Source organism: Scophthalmus maximus, chromosome 8 (genome assembly GCF_022379125.1).
Source record: "Scophthalmus maximus strain ysfricsl-2021 chromosome 8, ASM2237912v1, whole genome shotgun sequence".
In the NCBI taxonomy this organism is placed as follows: domain Eukaryota; kingdom Metazoa; phylum Chordata; class Actinopteri; order Pleuronectiformes; family Scophthalmidae; genus Scophthalmus; species Scophthalmus maximus.
This window is the reverse complement of record NC_061522.1, coordinates 23,392,976-23,416,529: the sequence shown is the minus strand read 5'-3', so window position 1 is coordinate 23,416,529 and position 23,554 is coordinate 23,392,976. Positions and strand designations below refer to the sequence as shown.

The 23,554-nt window shown below is 42.7% G+C and overlaps 1 protein-coding gene across 3 annotated transcripts; it reads right to left on the bottom strand.

Moving 5' to 3' along the window:
- Positions 1-299: 299 nt before the first annotated feature.
- On the bottom strand, positions 300-22,868 carry si:dkey-28b4.8 (sarcoplasmic/endoplasmic reticulum calcium ATPase 2). 3 transcript variants are annotated; one of them, XM_035637023.2, is made up of 24 exons: positions 22,777-22,868; positions 19,872-19,991; positions 18,402-18,419; positions 18,131-18,213; positions 17,758-17,862; positions 14,914-15,052; positions 11,458-11,624; positions 8,958-9,113; positions 8,715-8,856; positions 8,379-8,545; positions 7,014-7,102; positions 6,720-6,822; positions 6,489-6,620; positions 5,964-6,089; positions 5,653-5,874; positions 5,351-5,462; positions 4,019-4,254; positions 3,687-3,907; positions 3,367-3,569; positions 3,187-3,272; positions 2,826-2,959; positions 2,531-2,648; positions 670-804; positions 300-563 (listed from the first exon to the last, which is right to left on the bottom strand). In XM_035637023.2, exons 2-24 carry the CDS (start codon positions 19,987-19,989, stop codon positions 381-383), a joined length of 3,195 nt encoding a protein of 1,064 aa, XP_035492916.1. In that variant the 5' UTR covers positions 19,990-19,991; positions 22,777-22,868; the 3' UTR covers positions 300-380. The 3 variants fall into 3 exon arrangements, with proteins under 3 accessions (XP_035492916.1, XP_035492912.1, XP_035492915.1); XM_035637019.2 differs by lacking the exon at positions 22,777-22,868 and adding an exon at positions 21,634-22,117; XM_035637022.2 differs by lacking the exon at positions 22,777-22,868 and adding an exon at positions 21,004-21,544.
- Positions 22,869-23,554: the final 686 nt, after the last annotated feature.

Sequence of the window (23,554 nt, the reverse complement as noted above, 5' to 3'; positions counted from 1 at the left end):
ACGTACTCTGGTTTCAAGTGTTCGAGGTATTTGGTTGCAGAGATATCTTCCCTCCGGACTGACTGATGGTTTTGGCATGTGTAAGTGAAGTAAGAATAAATGGGATCGTGCGTATGAAAGAGACAATGAGCTACACATAGCACCTTTTCATCACAGAGGAGGTGATGGCCAAAAAACTGCCTTCTATTTTCTTCCCTCTTGTTTTTCTGATTGTCTCCGAGCTAAAAACTCTCAACCCCTCGCCTTCATGATTCTCAAGCATTTTGTCACGTGATTTCTCTCAACCCCCCCACCCCCCCCCCCCCCCCCCCCCCCCCCTCATTACTCCTGCTTTAGCTTCTCTCTGTCGTCTTCAGTCCACCTGTCCTCTCTTTCTCCCATCACTCCCAGAAGATGTTAGTGATATCAGAGTCCAGGCTGAAGATCCAGATCACCAGCGGCGTGGAGATCAGGAAGAACGACCAAGACACACCCCTCAACGACTGGCGTAGCCTTCTCATCACGGCACCGACCAATCCAGGACTGGCCCTGTTTCCCCGCAGCTCCTCTTCCTCTTCCAATGACTGTTTTAGTGAGAAACATGAAGAAAAGGAAAGGGTTATACCCAGAGCACTCGAGAACTCGAAATAACCCTGCTTCACATTAACACTGTCAAGCACGTCCTCTAACCAGGAGCTGGTTTCCCGGCTCGATGTAGTTGCGGGCCAGGAACTTGAGTGCCTCGTCCATGAAGATGACAGGAAGTGACATCTTCAGCACCACCACCCACTGAGGCCACGACAGAGGGCGGATCTGGAATATCACCTGCAGACACAGACGGGTGGAAGGGTGTCAGCTGAAAGATGGTGTATGATGCGTGGTGTATGACACAATGACATCAGTGCACTGAATTTTCACTTAAAAATTACACTTTTCCTGCCACATTCAATCACTGATGAAAGAGTCGAGGTCAGAGGCAATCTAGGGTTAAGTGTTTGCCTAAGGACACATCAGAGGTGACAGAGGTGTGTGTACTTGGGACAGCCAGGTATCCCAGAATGCATTGTGTGACAACCGCGGCAGCAACGGGGAAGGAGAAAACTCTCAACTGTAAGTTAAAACCTTTGAAATGAATCTGTTGTTGTGTCCCGAAGTGTAGTTTAAAGATGTTTTGAGGCGAGAATATGTTTTTCTTAAAACCTCATATCTGTGGTCGACTTATCAAGTTAGAGACTTTTTAAACATTTGCTCCGACGTTTTTGCAGTTGTTGAGCCCATCTATGGTTGTGAGGAGACAAACAACGATCCATTTCAATATTATTAGATCATTAAAATACCAAACCTCTGTAACTGCTGATTCAGCAGCCCTGGAATACCTGTGAACCTCAACCATGTGTTAATGTTAAGCTTGTTTATGTGTGATCTGTTTTTGAGTGTAGTCTGTCCGTCCCATATGAATGAGTTTAGACTAAATCTTAGAAACAACTCTCAGTAAAACTCAGTACAGTTCTATATATTCTACAATATATATATTCAATATATACGTATGTGTGTGTGTGTGTATATATATATATATATATAAATAATGTGTTTATATGTAAGTGTGTATAGAGTATTAACATTAATTCGTTTTTATCTAAGTGTACCAAATGAACTGTCAAGTCTAAATATATGGGTAGACAGGTTAACAAAAACACATATTGATTAGAAATGGTATAATATATATATAATATATATATATAGTATAATATATATATATATATATATATATAAATATATACATCATGTAATATCTGCATTGTAAATAATTGCTACAACGGCTCATCCTGGCTCGTCTTCACGCGTCATTTCGTCAGGTGGGCCGTCTCCTCCTCTGGGTCAGCTGACAGCAAGTACGCTGCTGTTCCAACTGTACAATGACCGAGCTGCGTACGTGAGTCACTTTCGAGTTCTTAGCATACTTGGTATTGAGAAACGGCCATCGACATGCAAACTGGGGGAGGTGGGGATTGAACTGCTGACCTTCGGGTTAGTGGACAACTGTCTCTACCTCGTGCTACCCTTTAAAACCTGTACATGTAGAGTATGTGTGTATGTGTGTGTCTCCAGTGTCATGCTGTCCAGCTCACTTAGCATCCTCCTGTCATTAAGGGGGTTCTAGCTTGTGTGGCCAACAGTAAAAGTTAAAATAACACCATTAAAAATATATCGATGTCTATAAAACTATAAAAACTCAGGTGCGCATCCATCCACAGATGTCTCGAATGATGTGAGGACTGAGGAGAGGACTCGTTTCTGTGTTTACCGGCTAAAGGCTGCTAGCTGCTGCTACCTCGCTTGTTTGGAACAGTCACGTGGTTATTATTTCCTTACAAAACACCTGCATTTACAGTTTTGTTTCATGCGGTCCTGATGTGTCCCTGACCTCTTTACACCTGCGCTGTCATGTGGTTCAGCTCTATGTGATTCCAATGCGATTGTCAAAACACATTTTTTAAATGCAGTTTTAAATGTGGTATTAGACACATACGGTACATGTAGGCATACTCACCGGCAGCGGGTCTACATATAGAATGAGGAAGTGTAAGGCCATGGACAGACAGATGGCTCCCACCAGCCATGGGTTTGACCAGGGAGGCATTTTCAGCAGGGACTGGTTCTCAGAAAGACTGGACAGCAGAAAAACATCATCATGTAAACAAGTCACTTCAAAGTTTAGAAAAACATCTATCCTGGATCCACAGCCTCCAGTTGCCTACATGTGCTACACCAAGTCACACATGGTGGCGCAGGCCTGTTGGATTGAACACAGGTTCAGTGTGTGGGGGTGTTTGTTTGGTCATTACCTGTTCAAGGCATTGCACATCTCTATGGTAACCAAGACGGACAGCGCCATAGTCATGGGATACGGAGACTCAAAGACTGAACATTGCACACCAGCAAACTCAACGTGGCCTTCGCCGCACTGCAGGTAGTGGGACTGTGGAGGATCAAAAACATTCACAGCAATTACTTTCACGCTGTGGTTCTCTCGGTTACAATCTTTCTTTTTGTATTCTTTATGGACGCAATGCAATATTTATGGTCCCCCAACTGTTTCTATAGCTCAATCTATTTTGCTAGTGCTACAATGTATCCATTTGACTTCAGCATAAGATGAAGGGCCACAGAGAAGCATGTGCAGGTGCAGTGATGAGATGTGTTTACCAGCTGATAGAAGGAAAGTTTGGGTCCATCATGGGCTGCCATAAACCACCAGGCAGCCGCTCCAACCGTGGCTGCTCCCACATAGCCTGCAGAGAAGGAGGGTGAGTTGTGATGAGGTCTGTAACCGAGCAGGTAAGATGTAAGAAATGATGAAATTCTATCCCAAAGCTCGTGACTCACATCCGATGATGAGGTAGCGACAGAACAACCAGCTGGAGATGAGAGGCTCTTTGTGGGAGCGAGGTGGGCGGGACATGATGTCCAGGTCAGGGGGGTTGAAGCCCAGAGCTGTTGCTGGGAAACCGTCAGTGACCAGGTTGACCCATAAAAGTTGGACTGGTATCAAAGCTTCAGGCATGCCGAGTGCGGCTGTCAGGAAAATACTGACGAAGAAAGGAAGAGAAAGAACAGTGAGAAGCTCAAATGATCCAAAAACAAATACCTCGATCAGCTGTTTGGATTCATTTTTTGTATCGTTGCAGTGCTTTTTTCCTACTAACCAGACCACCTCTCCTATGTTGGATGATATCAGATATCTGATGAACTGTTTCATGTTGTTGTAAATAGCTCGGCCTTCCTCCACAGCCGCCACAATGGTGGAGAAGTTGTCATCAGCCAGGATCATCTCGGACGCTGACTTGGCCACGGCGGTGCCACTGCCCATAGCAATGCCGATCTCCGCCTTCTTCAGCGCCGGGGCGTCGTTCACGCCGTCGCCCGTCTGAACCCAAGAGAGAGGGGAAGGATGGAGGAGGAGGATTTAAGGATGTCATGGGACTGGTTGTCAACATGCCTTTGATAATGCTGAAGGTACAAGGCCATATACACGCACCATGGCAGTGATTTCACTCAAGCTCTGCAGATACTCCACTATGCGACTCTTGTGCGCCGGCTCCACCCGGGCAAAGCACCGCACCGTTCGGCAGGCCTCGCGCTGCAGGTGGGGGGGCAGCTCGTCAAACTCCCGCCCTGTCAGGCCTCCCATGACCGCGCCCCCCTGTTCCTCTTCCTGCTCCGTGATGATCCCCACCCTCCGACAGATGGACAACGCTGTCCCTTTGTTGTCACCTGGAGAGAGAGAGAGTGGGATGAGTTGTCAAGTGAACGGTTGGATTGGTTTGTCAGTATGTAAACAAAGCACGAGGACTATGACCCAATGATGAAGTGTCAACGTGTGCACTTCTTGACACAATCAGAAAAACAATAAAAACACTTATTCATTTGTTTTCACATTGTTTGTGTAGGCACAATTAAAATGTGTCATCTCTTTTTGTTGTTGGTGTTTTTCAGAAATTATTATTATCACAGTACATCAAATGACCCCAAAGAGATGACTCATCCATTAGCACCTTATTCTTGAATGTGTGTGCAAGCACCAAACACATTTTAACTACTACACATCATTTGAATGTTTGAAAAAATCTGTGAGTGTTGAGCCACCTGATATATAACGGTTATTTATAACTAAAAATGATTCATGACTCTTAAAGCAGTACTGCTATGTTATAATGCCCAACCTGAGCAAAGCATATTAGGATTGTAAATGATCACAATTACTTACTTACAACCAATAAGCTTTACTTAGGAGGTTACTGAGGGAAAACTCTAATTTAATGGTGGAACGGTTGTAGAATATGGTCATGCAGATGACAACATTAACAAATGCTTTATAGGCTAATAAACAATTAAGGAGTTATGGAGCACTCACAGTAACGCTGCTCATTCATTTTGAAAATGGTGACGTCATGCAATGTTGAGCTGCATTCTGGTTTCTTTGCTCGTCTTTGCTTACATTGTGTGAAGCAGAAGTTGAGAAAAAAACTTTCAGGCTGTGGGCACCAGCCAATAAAACCATCCATCCATTATCTATACCGCATATCCTTTTGAGGATAATGGGGGGCTGGAGTGAAATTCAGGGTACACCCTGTACAGTTGACCGGCGTAACGCAGGGTTCACACGTAGAGACAAACAGCCATTCACACTCACATTCACATCTTTAGGCGATTTAGAGTCACCAGTTAACCTAAGCTGCATGTTTCAGGATGATGGTAGGACGCCAGAATGTAGCAGTGTAAGTGATAAACAGCTGGTGGATAGTAAACACACACACACACACACACATACACAGTATAGTTACAGTGTGGGTGTCAATGTCAACCTTACCTGTGATCATGATGACTCGTATGCCAGCCTGCCGACACATTCGGACAGCACCAAGTACCTCTTTCCTGGGGGGGTCCAACATGCCCACACAGCCCACAAAGGTCAGGTCCGACTGGGGAGCGGGAAGAGACGGAGGCGGACACAGAGGACTAGTTTAGCTTCTCTACTCTCTCCGATAGGGATCGCTACCAGAGCATCTTTTTATTTAGAGGAGAGCACTAGAGCACACTTTCTGGACCCTGCGTCCTGTTTAAAAACATCACCATCATAACTGCCATCATCATCATCATCATCATCATCACCTCGTATTCAGCAAAGGTGGCTGAGTTCTCCAGGTTGAGACTATTGATGTCAGGGGGTGTGTCCCTGGTTGCCATAGCAAGGCAACGCAGCGTGTCCCGGCCTGACCCCCACTCCCGCACGGTGGACAGGAGCTGCTCTCGAACTGCTGGTTTTAGAGGAACACGGGCGGAACCGCTGACCCGGATGTGAGTACACCGCTCCAGCACGCTCTCTGGAGCTCCCTGAAGAGAGACAGGGATGAAGACACAATGGAGACATGGGACAGCCACTGGACAGCCAGAGGGGTCAAGGCGAACGGTGTGTGACCGACCTTAACAAACATCTTGTTTCCAGAGGCAGACCGGTTGAGTTTATTGGAGGAACAGAAGACAGACATGGACTTCCTGTCTCTGGAGAACTCCAGTGTTAGCTCTTTCCTCATCAGCCGCTTGATCACCTGAACACATCCAATGAAAAGATACACACACACACAGAAGGTATAGTTTGTCTTTCCCAGTATTCAGTGAGATTTGTTGGCAGGAAACAAAAAAGTGCCAAACCATAACAGAAGTTATCTCTGTGCACTTTTCATATATTGCAGGTCTAGACGTACTCTTCTTATCTACTTATCTTATCTTTACTTTGTCACTTTAAAACAGAGTGAAGAGAAAACTAGGCCTACAGCATATGAAACTACTCTTCATGGGTCGCAGGGGAGTAGACACAAGACGGACAAGTAATCATGGAAAAGTATTCAACAAGTCCAGCATAATAGAGGCAGAGGTCGGCATCTGAACTTTATTTAACAGAGGCCTCTCTCTCTCTCTCTCACACACACACACACACACACACTTACAGAGCAGCACGCTGTAGCTCTGTCGACTGGGCTCAAACCTCTCAGGTCGGTGTCGAAGACGTTCATTTTCTCCACCAGGCAGCAGAGGGCAGTCTCTGTTGCTTCCCCAACCTTCTCATACACTCCCTTTGCCTGGAACACACACATACAAAATCAGTGTGCACGTGTACATTTTCCAGAACCATATACGGTTAGCTATGACGGTCTGAGTTGTTGTTTTGCATTTCCTACTTCGTTGAAATCCAGTGATGAGTCATTGCACAGAGCACAGATGGAGGCCATCTCCACCAGGCCTTCGTACTGACTGCACTTCACCACGGAGCCGTCCTTGAAACTGAAGACAGAGAAAAGTATGAGGGACATGTGGAGGATAAATCACAGAGACAAAGGAATAGACCGGTTGATTCAAAAACAAGGGAGGGGTTAATTGAAAGGTTATGAATATTGAATTTAGTAATCCATACTGTATCTATCCATGATGCATCAACTGTCAGGGGTTAAGTGTTAAAGGTTAAGGACACTCACACTTCCCCTTCAGGGGCGTAAGTAGATCCAGTCACAGTGAACTCGCTCGGGTTGCAGTGTTGCCCTGACACACTGTCCACTACAAATATCTAAACACACACACAGACACACACAATAATGTGAGACAATCACATTTGAGGTTAGTTTCGCATTCCGACAGGCCATTCCAATCCTAAATTGCATTTGAACTCAACTATTAACTATAAAAACGATTAAATAGTGGTCATAACATAAATTATCTCTTTTGCAGCTGTGTGCAGAGCTCTTTGCATCTCTCTTGCTCTCTCTCTCTCTTTCTGCGTCAGTGTCTGGTTGAAACATCCAGAAAGCTTTTACTGTCCTCGGCAGGCAGGTTTAATTCAGCACAGCATCACTAGATGCCGCTTTCACTGTGTGCGTTCATAGCATTCAAGCACACATATCTCAGCAGGCATGCAGACCATTGTTGTTGTACTGATGGAATCACAGCTGTGGGAATGTATATTAGAGTGCATTTACCAAAACAACACAAACAGCAACTTAAAACTGGAACAGATCAGAAACTGGGAAGACTTCTTTGAAGGAATTTAATAAAAGGTATTTTGTGTATTTTGTCAGAATAAGCATATAAATTTGGGCGTTATGGCTATAAACATATGCAACTTTGACCACCAAAATTAAATAACTTCATCCTTGAGGCCAAACAATTTTTTTTTCCCAAATTCAAAGGTATTCCCTCAAGGTGTCCCTGACACATCATGCTTATGAGTCCAATAACTTGTTTTTGTGCCATCACAGAGACCTAGACCTTTGACCACCAAATTAAATCAGTCAATCCTTCAGTCAAAATTAATCTTTGTGCCGAATCTGCAGAAATTTCCCCACAGCGTGCAGAAAGGTGGGATGGACATACATATGTAGTCTCTTTTCCCTCTCTCACTAATATAAATGTCATTTTCATTCACCAATTAATTCATCTGAACACATCTAGTAGGTTTTTTACATTAACATATTCCAGCAATCTCGTTATTGGAAGGTTCATATCAAAAATCTCTAAATGTGTCGTAGTAGCGGGCCACAGGTAACACGGATCCCCTTAAACCTTTTTTTTACTTTTTACCAGGCTACTGACTTCATTACTGGCTTTTATATAAAAGTTTTGAGTACATTTGTTGGCAATGTGGGCAAACTTGACCTTTTGTTAGCCTCATGCTAGTATGACAAGTCATTAGTTGTTCATTTGAAGTGGCAAACTCATTTTTATTAATGTTCAATTCACGAGTTTCCTTCATGTCTTCACAGATCTAAGTGATCAATAACACTTTGTAAGAGTGAAATAAGGCTGATTTTAACACAAAGGGGATGTCAGGTGCTGATATATCTCACCCTGCACACTGACATCTGGTTGGTCGTCAGGGTTCCTGTTTTGTCAGAGCAGATAACAGACGTACAGCCCAGAGTCTCCACTGAAGGCAGGCTGCGGACAATGGCGTTCTTCCTGGCCATCCTCCTGGTGCCCAGTGCCAGGCAGGTGGTGATGACTGCTGGGAGGCCTGGGAGGAAACACAGCAGGAAGACCACGGTGATGACAGAACACAGAGCTTCTCCACAGCTGGAGGTGTTTATATGCATTGCTCAAGGGCACATGTAAGGTAATTCAGAGAGGAAGAAGTTGGCCATTTGTTTCATTTTTTTTGTGCATGGATAGAAAAGATGGTTGACCTTCTGGTATGGCAGCCACAGCCAGAGCCACAGCAATCTTGAAGTAATATACTGCTCCTCTCAGCCAGCTGCCTCCATGCACAGGATCATTAAAATGTCCCACATTGATGGCCCACACTGCCACGCAGATCAAAGTGATAACCTGCAGGGTTACACCAAGACAACTGTAAGGCGCTTACATATTACTCATGATGTATTTCAATGTAATTACAACATCACTGAACTTCACACACAGGGGCTTACTTTAGACAGCTGCTCTCCAAACTGGTCCAGTTTCTGTTGCAGTGGGGTCCTCTCAGGATCTGTGGACGCCATCTCGTCACGAATTTTACCAATCTCTGTCTGCACCCCTGTTGCCACGACAACCCCGATGGCGCGCCCTGCTGCAATGTTGGTGCCCTGGGCAAAGGTCATGACAGGATTAGAGATCAATAATGTACTATCACACCTAATGAAAACATCTGACACAACAACGTCAGCAGTTTATTAGGTGGTTACAAAACTCCATGTGTTTTGTAATAACCTGTCTGTTTTTAATGCTCTTGGGTAATGCTTATTGTAAAATGAAATCTCTGTGTACTCATTTCTTCCTCTGCTCTACAACCAGGTTCTCGTGTGTTTCTTTCATGTCAGTGTGACGTCACACTCCAGTCCAGCAGCGAAGGACAGGGACGACCTGTCAAAGTGTCGGTGCTTAATAAAACATCTGAGGATGTTCTGTGGCGAGTCGGCAGCCTTTGAGGTGTGACAGAGATCACACAGCTGGGCTCGGCTGTGACAACGGTGTTTCCCGGCAACTTTTTTCTGTGTATGTTTCTGTGTATGTGCGGTGAGCGGTGATAGTAGTGGATAAACTAACTTTGTTTTCTCGTTTAGGGAAACCTGGATCCAGATCGCTCATCTGTCACTCCACAACAGCACCAACCAACCGCTCATGCTCCCGTGTTTCCAGAGCAACCTTGCCTTAAACCGACATCCACCTGCCTGCCTCTGCTCACTCATTATTACAAATAAACCTATAAACCTTTTTCCTACCTACGTCTGCACCAAACACCGAGCTGTAACCGTCAAGATTTTGAAGGCATTTAAATGAAAGTGTCTGCTATATGTCTACTGTGTATGTGTGTAAGTGCCTTATGTGTGTTTTACATGCTTGGCCAATAAAGCTGATGAACACAATGAACACAACGTTGTAGCCAGGAAGCAGACAATGCTTCATATATAGATGATGATACCAAGAAGCTATAAAAGACGTGGATACTTCACATACATATTCAACCTGGCAACACAGAAGATCACAATTGCCACAGTTTCAAGGTGGGCACCAACATTAGTGTCTCCGATTCATCATCTGACCAAGAGTCAAACATGGTCATAGTCTCGCCTTCTCCTCTGGAGCTTTGGCCCAATAATATGGCTGAATAACTGCCACTACATTATGATTACACATGATGTTGACCTTCAACCTTTCGGATATAAAATGTCATCACTTCATAATTTAATGCTATTTCACATTTGTGTGAATTTTGACATTATTAGCACATGAATTCTTGCTCTCACTGGTTGTAGGTCTATCCGATTGCGTCCGGAGGCATTTTGGTCTGAGTCCGTTGTTAACGCCTTTTTGGAAAAGGAAAATGAACCGAGAGGTCCCAGACTGATACGCATTTGAGTATCACTCTGGCTAATAATAGGAGGGGAATTAAATTTACAACAGCAGTATGCTCGGACCAATCTCAAAAGAATGTGTATTTCCATTTGTGGGGTGGTTTGTGAAATGGTCATGACGAAACGATTAAACGAACATTTTTGTTTGTTTTGTTTGTGTTTTTTAGAATAGTTTGATAGAGCATAATGCAAATTGGAGTCGTATTTCTGTATTATTTAAAATTGTCTGTTTAGTTTATCTTATTGGATTGTGCACTTGTCTATGGTAAAGACTGGGGGTAGGACTTGACAACCCGAGGCTTCTTCCTTTCCCTTTTCGAATGGGTCTAGTGTGTTTTATGTTGAAATTGGTTTTGTTGTTAATCTTTAATTAATGTTTAAAATCATTTGAAATAAACAAATCAAATCAAATCAAATAATTTTAAAACCGTTTAAGACATTCCTGAGATGTCTTCAATGGCAAGAATGGGACAGAGAGACAGACTCCCCGGAAATAAAATGCCTCTGGCACATATTGTACACATTTGTGGGAATTTGTGGCACTTATTCCTAGTTGATTCAAGGGGTTTTGAATGTTTGTGTTTTATCCAGGCAAAAACATCTTGTAATTTTAGAGTGGCTCTGAGCGCAATTAGCAGATACATGCTCCTTTTATCTTAGAGCAGTGTTTCCCCTACTATTGAATTGGGGGTGGGGGCGCTCCACCCGTCCAAACGTAGCCCCCACCCCCCCTGAAAAGTCAAATTAATTGTAATATATTTTTTTTGTATTTTACATATAATGCAAAGCAGAAGTAATTTAAGTTCACTTTCCTTGTTCAACTTATTCCTCATTCCTGTATAAAGATTGTGGATGAAACTTTACGCGATTTGTGAAAGCTAACCTTAACCCTAACGAAATTATTTTTTGAGAATAATAATAATAATTATTATAGTATTTACAACAGCAGAACAGTGTGTGTTGTAGGATATAGTCAAAATAAACTAGTGTGTAGGTCATATTAAAGTCACCTCCCAAGTTGGTTACTTAACAATACTTCCAACCTTATCCTCCAAGTGTAACTTGACAAACTCACAGAGAAGAGCATGTTCTTCTTGTCTTGGTTGACCGCTCGGGGGTCTGGTACCGGGTCCGTGTGTTTGATCACGGAAACGGACTCCCCTGTCAGAATGGACTGGTCCACCCTCAGCGTGGTGGAACGGATGGACGTCAGCCTGATGTCAGCTGGGACCTTATCACCGACTGAGGGTGAGAAAAAAAGGGAGAAAAAAACTTTGAATTTTTTTTTTTTTACTGAAGATACACACCTATGGTGTTTGAATATCTGGATTTAAAATCCATGTTTCCCAACTTAGAATGAGGCAAGAATAATGACAAGTGTTTCTCTGAAAAGTCAAACTGCAACACATAGACTGTACATGAAAATCGATGAAGCCAAGGCCATAAGTGCCTGAAGCCGGTATTCTCTTGAATCACAAGCAGAGGGCGACTCGCTGGATACAAAAAGAAGTCAGTTTTACATCCGCCAAGGAGGTTAGGTTTTCACCTCTGTCTGTTTGTTTGTTTGAAAGATGGAGTACACACGAAAATATTGAACACAAAAGTATGGGGAAGGATGGGACATGGGCCTCGAAAGAACCCAGTACATTGTCTGTGGATCGGGACAAAGGAGGGATCACAAATTTCCCAGGGGAATAATACATGGATCTTGATGAAAAAAAAATCGGACACATTAAGGGGACTGAATTCTAGTGTGTGCAGTTTGGCATTACCTAATGTGATCTTCCCCAGAGATTCTTAGAGGAAATCATGTGTCCAGGATAAAAGCTGTTTGCTCAACGACAGATTGTTGCACATGAAAGGTCAACATTCTTTCTACTGGACGAACCCAGTCGTTCATAAACTGTTTACAAGTGTTTATATATGTCAGTGAGTCAGAGAGACTCGGAGAGAGCAGAGGGAATTTGGGAGGATGACATTTACACAAGTTCTTTCATCGTTACATTGAATAGTGAAGAAGAAATTCACCTTTTTTGAACATAAATGAGATATGTTAAAGCACCATGAATAGAAAACTTTTGACACTGTTGGAAACAGTACTGAAACATTACTGGAGAAGACATCGAAAAGACACACACACACACACACACACACACACACACACACACACACACACACACACACACACACACACACACACACACACACACACACACACACACACACACAAGCTGCCAAACGCTGTTTCATTGTCAGATGGCTATTAAAAGAAGAAGAAAGTTTTCGAACCGTGGTGTGTTTGTATGAATATTGTTAGGACACACAGCTCTGTCCCGTGGTTCCACCTCTGAATACTGAAATGTCACAGAGTTCCCATGCTCTGGAAGACAAATACTTTGACTACAGTCACAGGGGCAATGGATCACTAACACAGACACAAGAAGAGACACACAGAGAGCCAACCCTGTTTCCTCTCTCTGAGCAGCCTGAAATAGCACCGGGGTATCTGGAGGATTAAGGAATGTTCTTATTGGGTCAAAGAGAACTGTGTGTGTGCGCGCGCGCATATTCATATAATAAATATAGCAGATTTTCTTTGAGGAAATACAAGTGACCTCCTAACACATTTACTCAAATACAATTTTTTTTTCACATGAATCACTTCAGCTTAAACTATACTTAAAAACACTCTGTATACACAGTATCATTCAGACCACCCTGCCCTCATCTCGTCTTTTAGCTTTCATGAATCGTCACTCCAAATGCTTCTGAGACGAATCCCATCATCTCCGTGACGCCCTCGAGAGCCTCTCACTGGGTTTCCATTACGACAACAGTTGCAGCAGAGGGCAGAGAAGTAGCTGCAGTCACGCACGCTATAATGTCTTCCAGGAATGACTAAAGCGAAATACCAGTTTTATTTCAGCCATTTCTAAACAACCATGCAGTGGAATAGCACTGAATACAAAGGCCTGTCCATGACGTGGCAGTTTACTGTACAACACATCAGGTAATGAAAACCCAGAGTTTTGTAAACTTGGGGTTTCAGTTTAAAGAAACTGGTGTGTGGCTCACTGCTACTGTTGAAGAACAGCTGAAAGTCCCATCATCAGCACAGACTAGAAATCTAGAAGCAACTGTTCGGAGCATCCTTTTGTCTGCTGTGTTGGTCCTACTTCCTGTTTCCCCGATGTGTGTGCCTGTCATTTGGTGCCTGATCCTGAATGTGGCCCCACCCACACTGATACATTCTCCTTGTAGGAGCCATAGGGTGAAGTCGAATTGTCAAATTGTCTTAGGAAGTTTCCTAAATCTTGACGTGACCCGGAAGTATTTGATCAGCAGCCATGATAAGAGCTGTTCGGATTCTCTAAATGCACACCTGTCTCCTTTAGCATAGGGTACACTGGAGCTTCCTATGTGAGAGTAAGGAGAAATAGACGCCCCACAATTCATTGTGGCAGCGATATTTAACGAATGTAAACTATTCAATCCGAAGTAGAAGAATTAGAAGAGTATGAATATGACCCAGAAGAGACGCTCGTCATCATGTAAGTTACTGTTAAGTATTAATCATTTACATCTGATCTCACATAGTGGTAATACTCACTGAAACATGCTGATGGAGCGGCTGCGTTTTTTGTAGTTCATCTTCTGAAATTTGTAGTTTTACCACGACAGACGCACGTCAATAACATCCGCCGTTGCGTGAAAGTCGAGTCGGATTCTCTGAGCAGCACTGTCGGCTTTTCCTATGTCCATCAGTCCTCCTTTACACCTTTCCTTGACCTCATGACGTTTTCTACTGAGGTCAAGGAATAGTAGATAGGAAGGACATTTCGACCTCACCCATATCCTTTATTTGTATTTTCCTGTGTACATTCCTCCTGGGCAGCAGGGGGTGTATGTTGAGGCTGGGGGCTGGCCGTACGAAATTTTAAGTTAATGCCAGCAATCACAGGTGCTGCTGATGGGAAGGGGCAAACATTTTTTATTGTATTCATGTTTCATTTGTAGTTTTTTTTTAATTATTTATTGTTTTTTATTAAACTTATTAGAAGTGACTGACTGAACAGTGTTAGGACACTAATAAATGAAATACCTTGTTAAATAATCAGGAATTGTTGGTACAATACTCCATCAGCAACCAGTAGTATTGGACTTGGTCACGAGACTCATTTTGAAATGAATAATAAAATAATAAATACATATTATATATATATATATATACATACATATCTAAAAATATAAGATATAAAATGATCTGTTTTAGCTCTGTATCAAAATAAATTTCTGTCCATACTTACACATCTTAAAACACATATCACATGACCATTCACGAACACTAGTCGTGTGCCAGTGTAAACAGGAACAGATCTGCAGATCGGACAATTATCACCAAACTACATCAAGTGTTCAATGGAGAATGACTTTCAAAGAACCATAACAACTGCACATATGTATTGCCACGTATTGTATAACTCTATTGTGAGGATGAGGATGCTTCTTGTAGTACTGTTCGTGTGCTTACCTGCAACTTCCACAATGTCCCCAGGGACAATGTCCCGTGCTCTGATTCTCTGGACGCTCTTCTTGTCCTGTCGGTAGACCTTGCCCATTTCTGGCTCGTACTCCTTGAGGGCCTCAATGGCATTCTCAGCATTGCGCTCCTGGGAAGGAAGATACACTATGTAAGATGAATGAAATAGCAGCAAATGAAAATCCACTGCAAAGCCATCGAGATCAAGGTTTGAACCGATTGAAATATTTCACTGAAACTGCTTCTCCACTGAATCAGTGTCTCAATTCTTCTCGAGGACAAAACGTCAGTGGAGATACTGTCCCATCAGTTTCACAGAGTCGGAAATCTACAGTATAAGAATCAATTGCCACTGATGAGCATCAGCTCATCAACATGTGTAAGACAGGCTAGAGAGTCTGTCTTTTATATATACAGGGTGCGATTTGCCGGGGGGGAAATGTGTGGGATTTCTGTTTTTTTATATATTCCAAATTTCTGCCATGGGGGTTTTCTCTCAGAATAAAGAAGTGCCAAGGACATCTGTCAGGATTTTAAAAAGGTGTACCATATTAAATATCCAAATTTGTATCTCGTTTAGATGGTTACTATAGCTCTTACATGTCAAGAGTTTGACAGTTTATGGGCATTTCAACATACATCTTTCAACAGGGCATCTCAAAAAAGTGTTAAATTTTTTTAAACACTTTTTTGAGATGCCCTGAGCTGCAGGTGTACAGTGCAGCAGCAGGGATATAAATAATACATACATGTACTATACAATATATGTATTTTTTGGCACATATAATGGTGTAATAAATGGTACAGGAATACAGCACAAATGACAGAATGACTGACCTGTCATTCATATTAATGGCTGTATTTTCTATGTTTTGTTCATTGTGTAGTGATTCATTAAAATAATTAATTTATTTGACTGCAAGTTGTGGTGTTTGAGTGCAACATTTGCTTTTGTTGCATGTGTTGAATGCTTTGAGCATTTCCAAACAAAACGTGTCATTTTCACACCGTGTGTGTTCTGTTAAACCCCTGTGTTTTGAGAAGTGTGATGTCAAGAGTGGACAAAAGTGTTGAAGCAATTGGGGAAAAAAATTATTAATTACAATTAATTTTATTTGAATGATCCAAAATCAATCTTTACTCAGTAAACACATACATCTGCGCCAGATGTACTGTGTGCAGTGAGTATTGTTGAGACTCTCAACTTGAGAGGGGAAAAAAAGAAAGATGCCACACACTGCTCTGGGCTTTGTTGGAATTTTTTTTACATGTTTGCTCCAATCGCCATTTCCAAGGAGGTGGATCTGAGCTGCTCTTGCCTCTGCCTTTCGGGTTTCAGGGTAGCTGAAAAAAACACGGACTAACCAGAGACTAACCAGAAGGTCGATGGTTCCATCCCTGGCTCTTCCAGTTCACATGTCAAGAGTCCTTGGCAAGATATTGAAAACATGCTGCTAATTTGTTCACACCACACAGGACAGATCTACATCTGGAGTTACTAATATAGGAACATGTTTCTGTGTATGTACAGTAAGCCAAAACTGCAGATATCTTAGTGTAAACATGACAAATCAGATAACTCACTTTTATAATCCTACTTTAACTCAGAGTTTAGACTTTTGTGTTTAATAATAATGCCCTGAAAGGCCTGATGGAGCTGAGGACTCACCTCGAGAACAGCTGCATTACTTCAGAGGACTTCGCTGTTTACTTGGAATCTGCCAGTAATAGCCTTCCAGTCTTTGTGGTTAGAAAAAGCTCAGAACAACATTCTGATCCTGACGGAACCTGCCACCGTGTCCTCAGATTTAATTAACTAATGAAATGATACTAGTAGTAAAATCTCATTTCATTGTATACCCACGAACACTGGGCGTCATGGAAAAAACATTGATGCAAACAGATTTGTTCTCAAGTGAAAACTGAGAAAACTGTCACAGCTCGGCTTTGAAGACAGTGTTGTCTCTTTTACCTGTAATATTTTAAGCAATTAGCAAGCAATAATTGTATAAATTATACCTCATAATTATGTTGACGTTTTTCTGTTTCAATTCTGCAATTCCAGAATTCTGAATTTTTTCATGTGCCTGATTACTGTGGTTGCACGATGGCCAGGGAGCACACAACTTCTTTGTGCTGCTAAATAGCGCAGTTGGCAAGTTGTGCAAGATGTGGCTTATTGGTAAATAATATGTCAATTATCATGCAAGCATTTTCAGATCATTTACCTAAAATCCACTATTTTTACTCCAGGTGACTGAGGTTTTGTTTAACCTGTCGGGCGCATGACACCTCGTTCATACAACGAGTGTCATATGCGCACTCTTGCTGTGCACAGTTGGTGTGATGAAGGCTTGAGGCCAGAGAAGATGCTGTATATTGTATAACATTGCAATGTTTTTAAACCACTTTCCTATTGAACCATTTCTTTTTTTTTGCTCAATGACAGTGCGACCCACAGGTGACTCAGCATTATCATATCTGCTTTAGTCTGTCCCTTGGTTCCAAGGCTGAAGCTGCTAAAAATTACAGACTTTCCTGTCAAATCTCCAAACTCGTTAAGTTCGTTTTTGTCCCCTTGATACCATTTTCATGAATGAACACTTCCTGACATGGGGCAGGAAACGTAGCCTTCGGGGCGTTATTGTTCTAATTTGCTATCGTCGTGCATGTTGGCTCAAATCCGCACAGGTGGCTTTCATCACAAACATGGAGGAGAGTGAATGTGGGCTTAAAATACTTAGCGTTACATCACATTCGCAAGTGGGAGGGAATCTCAAAAAATGACGGCTGTGTTACGCTCAATCCATAAAACACACACACACAAAATTTTACCTGCCAGACCCCGACGATAGCATTGGCAATGAGGATGAGGAGGATGACAAAGGGTTCAACGAAGGCTGTGATCGTTCCTTCCCCTTCTTCGAACCAAGCCAGAGTCTGCCAAAGACAAGACAGAGAGAAAGCTGATGATCGGTGTGCAGTTGGATGCAGTGTGATACTGCGTTACTTGCATTCATTTGTATACTGTGTATATAAATGTTACATCAGTTTATAAAAAATATATAAGCTGTAATTTACAGGCAAATTTGTGATTTGGGTTTTACATGAATAAAATTCACTTGACATGACAATTTGTGCACATTGTGTTGAAGGAATGGTTGTGATTTTCTTGTGTGACAGTTGTGCAAACAGTTGTTTTTCTTACAAAGGAAATGCACGCAGCCAGCAGCAAGATTCGGACCAACAGATCCTCAAACTGCTCCAGGACCAGCTCCCAAAGGGATTTCCCTGCACCAGGATACCGAGAGACACAGTGAGCAGCAGGGGAGAGACAGAAAGACTGACAAACACAGACACACGGACACACGCACAGACAGACAGACAGACAGACACACACACACACACACACACACACAGACAGACAGACACACACACACACACAGACAGACAGACAGACAGACAGACAGACAGCTCACCTTCTTCAGCTGGTAGTTCTGTGAGTAAAAAAAGGGGTAAATGTAGATAGAGAGGAGAGATGATGGAGAAAAAGAAAAAAACATAATTTTATAAATGATGGTGCAAAGTTTTTTTCCTTTACAAACAACATGATGCAGTTATACATTCATTATGCCTCGTACTGAAAACAAAATGTAGAATTAATATTTATTAAGATGATGGTTGTGACTATGACAGTTGCAGTAATGGTAAATGGACTGTATTTATATTGTGCTTTTTCTATAGTCTTATTGTACTTATGTAAAAGTAGAATGGGAGGCAGAGCCTTCAGCCACCAGGCTCCTCTCCTCTGGAACCAGCTCCCAGTTTGTGTCAGGGAGGCAGATACCCTCTCTACATTTAAAGTTAAACTTAAAACCTTCCTTTTTGATAAAGCTTATAGTTAGAACCGCTCAGGTGTTTAATAAACCATTTCCTTTTTAAGCTGCTATAGGCCTAGACTGCTGGGGGAACTTATATCATGAGCATCTCTCTCTCTCTCGCTCTCTCCTTCTCCCCTCTCTCTCTCTCTCCCTCTCTCTCTCTTCTTCTACCTCCTTCTCCCTCTCTCTCCTTCTCCCTCTTTTCCCTCTCTCTCTCTCTCACTCTGCCCCCATGTATTTACATTTCACGTCACTAACTCTGTTTTCTCCCTCTCCTAGTGTATCTCTGACCCCAGAGCTGCAGGATCCAAACCTGTCATTATTATTACTATTATTATTACTATTATTATTATTATTAATAACATCATTGCATTTATAAGTGTCAGTTTTCCCTAATCATAATCAGTATCAGTCTGGTAGAGATTGAAAGCAACTGTTATACAACTCCTCTCCCCCGATATGTTAACATTACATGTCAATAACCCTGTTTGTGTTTTCTATCTCTCCTAGTGTATCTCTGACCCCAGAGTGCAGGACCCAAACCCCTCATTATTATTGTTGTTACTATTATTATTATTATTATTATTATTGTTATGAGTCTGGTAGAGATTAAAGCGGCTGTTGTACAACTGTCCTCTCTCTCTCTCTTCTCTCCTACTGTCTCTCCTCCCACCCTCTTTCTGCCCACCTCTCCTCTCTTCCCCATTTCTCTCCTCACCCCAACCATTTCAAGGCAGATGACCGCCCACAACTGAGTCCGGTTCTGTCAGAGATTTCTTCCTGTTAAAGGGAGTTTTTTCTCTCCACCATTGCCAATTGCTTTGCTCATTGTGGGATTTGTTGGGTTTTCCCTGTTATATTGTAATATTGTAATATCAAGTGCCTTGAGACAATGTATGTTGAGACAATGGCGCTATACAAAGAAAATTGAATTGAATTGAATTGAATTATTGACCACTCAAAGCGCTTGACAGGACAAGTCACGTTCACCCATTCACTCACAGTGACTTGATGGTCATAACCAATATTCAACGGTGGTAGCAAACAGAAGAGGAAAGTCGAACTCACCGTTGGGTCCCCATCGCTCCCTGTTCTTCTTCAGCTGCTCACAGCTCAAACCTGTGGACTCGTTTACATAGAAGAAGCCCAGCACCTCCTCCACCGTCTTGGTATGAGCATTATCCATCACTGTGGGGAGAGGAGACGAGAGAGGACGAGGCAACATCAACAATACAATTCTTCAATACCAAACAGACTTCCGACCCTTATTCCACCAATTTACCGAGACGGTACTAAAACGGGTGGCCTCAAAGGGCTCTGCAGTGAATCCCATCATTCAGCCATCATTCAGTAGCTTCACTACAACTAGAACTGTAGGAAAGTAAAATAGCCTCGATGATTACAGTCGATTGAAGGTGCAGACAGCAAATATTTTTTTGCTGAATTCAACATTTGAAAGGTAGCCAGATAATTACAATCTCTGTGTGTGTGTGTGTGTGTGTGTGTGTGTGTGTGTGTGTGTGTGTGTGTGTACTGTAATAGCCAAGCAACCTGGCACACTGGAACCTCCAGAGACAAACGGGCCCAGGAGACGAACTGTCCGCAGGGTGGCTCAGACAAACCAAAAACACATCTCCCACTGAAACACTCCTCCTATGTTTCTTTTGGATCAGTCACTCCATCAATTCAACCGACAATTAATGAAGTATCTGTCATGTCATCATTATTCAGCATGTATTTGTCACGAGACACTTCATGCGCGAGGGTTTATGTGGAAGGCCCGTGTTGAGGACAACTGAGTCTATGATGATGATGATGATGATGATCGCCCTATGATCGCTGATGCCAATTGGGTTTTTTTCTGCATCTGCAAAAAAAAAACCCACAATCCCTGACCAGACCCGACATGGGCTGACGCAGATCACTCGGGCGTTCTGAAGCGTTATACACTTCCTGTCCATGGTTATGACGGGCCGCGGACGTTCCGAGCCGTGTTGCACAGGGACTGACGGCGGCGGCACATGTGCGTGAATACGAGCCATGAGCCAAACCGACAGGTGGGAAAATAAAAAAAGAGGCTCTAGGCTTCGTACGCTAGCAGCAAGCTAGCAGTTAGCTAGCTTAGCGGGCTACACGGGTGTCTCGCCGACAGCTAGCGGCGCTCTGCCGTTAATCCTCCGGAGATGAACAGGTTGCTCACCGGTCGGTCTGCACCGTGTGTGTGTGTGTCGACGGTCGGTCGGTCGGTCGCTTCCTCCGCGTATCAACACTTCGGTCCGGGTGAATCACGGCAACTCGCGCTCGGGGATGAAAACGCCGCGCGGCAGCGACGAGGAGAGGATAACGATGTGTCCGAGGGATAGTTTGTACAGGAGTTATGTTCTCTGACAGCCGCCGCTGGGTGAGAAATCATCAGCACATCTCCGCTGGAACAATATGATTTCTGAGATACAATTATTATATATATTTATATATATATATATTTTAAAAAATTAAGGCAAACTGTTTTTAAGACTAATTTATCCCCACAGTGTGGGATCTTTATCCTGGCTGCAAAAAAAATCTCTGCGGGTCAGAGCTACAGGATACAGCATCCGTTTATGTCAAGTCATCCAGGGATCAAAAAGAGCCACGTCCGGTTTTCACTTGCAGAATGAAGGCTACTCCCTGAGAAACGCTACAGTCGTGATACAGTATGGATATATATTTTACGGAATTAATTGTTTCAAGGTATTTTCGTAAAATTATGAGGAATCGACAGGTAACTGGTGGCAGTATTTCTCCCAACGCCGGCAGATATTAGGCTTTTATTTTGAATCAAAAGTCTCACCTCTGGTATTACCGTGGCTAATTTTGTCCAACTTGATGCTCATACTCCCTAATGAACACGATTAACGGTATTTGCCAGTTGGAGAAAAAAAATCTAAAGGAGCTGAGAATGATCAAATGACAGTCTCAGAACTCAGACTGACACAGGGCATTGACGAATGAGCGAGCAGGATCCTCTACAGTCCCGCCCACTTGGGGGGCTTTACTCCAAACAAGCCCCGCCTCCGATCCCAGTCACCGAACTCTTGCTCAATCAGCACGACATGCGTCTGCCGTCGCTCAACGGAGCGTGGTGCGAGCCAATCGGCGTTGAGATGTCCACGAAAATCCACACCAATCAGACGCTGCTGGAGGAGGGCTGATAATATGTCTGTAGTACAAGCATAATGGTCGCCTTGCTATGGGCAAAAGGACGATTCCAAGGGCCCAGCACCGCCCCTCAGTGCTGGTGCCCCTCAGAGCACACTATTATTCCCTCTCTCTCTGTCTATATATATATATACGTGGAAAGCGACCTTAAAAATGTATCTTCAACTCACTCTCATTCCCAGTTTTCACTCTTCCTACATAATTGTTACATCAAAACGTTGGGATTTTTTGTACTCTTTCTTAGGGTGCAGTCGAATTGTCAAATTTGCTTAGGAAGTTTCCTAAATCTTGGAATAGTAGATAGGAAAAGACGATAGGAAGGACAATCCCAATCCACCCTTCCACTTCTGGCACTGCAGGCCTCCAAGTGAGAGGCGTGCCAACCAACTACTGTATTCTACCAATGTTTTTAGCTGGTTGGCAGTAACCAGCTATTAGCTAGCTGTCAGCTAATCCTCAATACTCATAATAACAATAAAGGCCTTTATCATAACTCCACAATTGCTCCAGTGCTTGTGTCTCACTAAACCAGCATAATACCAGGTAAATATAACTGTCTTTCAACTATAAACTTAATTATTAAGTCTCATTCATCCAGTCTAAATGAGAAAGAAGAGAGGTGGATTTACTGATTTTTCATTTTTAAAACCAATATATTGTTCATTTTGATAGGTTCGGGAAAAAAATCGTTGTTAAATGTTAAATTTAATGTGAGCCAATGAACAAGCTCATTCTAATTGTGTTGTCGATGCTGTGTTGTCGGCCTCAGACATACCTCAGAAATTGTGCGTATCCTTCTATGTGGTGGTCTCAAATGTGGTCAGGTAACTCAGTGTCTCGTCTCTGTGTGTACTGTAATTCAAATGGGTTTCTGAGAGGATTCACTACCCGTTACATGCGATGAGATCACAGATCAAAGGAGTGTGTGCGCCTTTGATCAACGGGGATGACGTGAAATTACCATTATAATAGAATGTTTCAATTAGAATTTTGTTTTTATTTAACAACTACATTGAATTTCTGAGTTGCTGTATTCACCTTAAATGCACTGTAATCTTACAGTAATTGGTGTGAATGCTTGACAACATTTGTTATTCTATAAAAACTAATCCCGTATGTACTGGGAGAAAGACACTGTCACACAGCTGTGATTTAACACAGCAGTATGTATGCATGGGTGTATGTCACTTTGGTGTCATTGTGTGTGTGTGTTAAAATAAAATAAATGACCGTTCATGTCACTGCTACTGACTACATAAGCAACAAACCTTGCAAATGAGCACTTAGTTGTTATGTATTTCCTTTAAAAAAAATTGAAAACCTTTTTAAAGGGATAGTTCAGTGAGTTTGAAGTGGGGTTGTATGAATTACTTATGAATAGTTAATATGTTACCTTATGGAGATGGTTATCAGCGCTGTCATTTAACGAGTTTGGAGGAGAAGTGGAAGTAGCAAAAGTCAGACCTCTACTGTTGCAGAGGGGACCACTGGAAAAAACGCTGATTCTCTGCACTGGCGTGAGTTGGTGTAGTGATACATGGCTGATGTACGCT

Bases quoted from the DNA above. Each gene is read 5' to 3' on its own strand.
- si:dkey-28b4.8 (XM_035637019.2), bottom strand. From the start codon at position 21,676: ATGAGCATCAAGTTGGACAAAATTAGCCACGGTAATACCAGAG. The intron at 8,857-8,957 runs GTAAGCCCCTGT...GTAACCCTGCAG, and splicing joins TTGGAGAGCAGCTGTCTAAA to GTTATCACTTTGATCTGCGT. The intron at 6,090-6,488 runs GTAAGTGTGTGT...GGATGTGTTCAG, and splicing joins GAGCTACAGCGTGCTGCTCT to GTGATCAAGCGGCTGATGAG.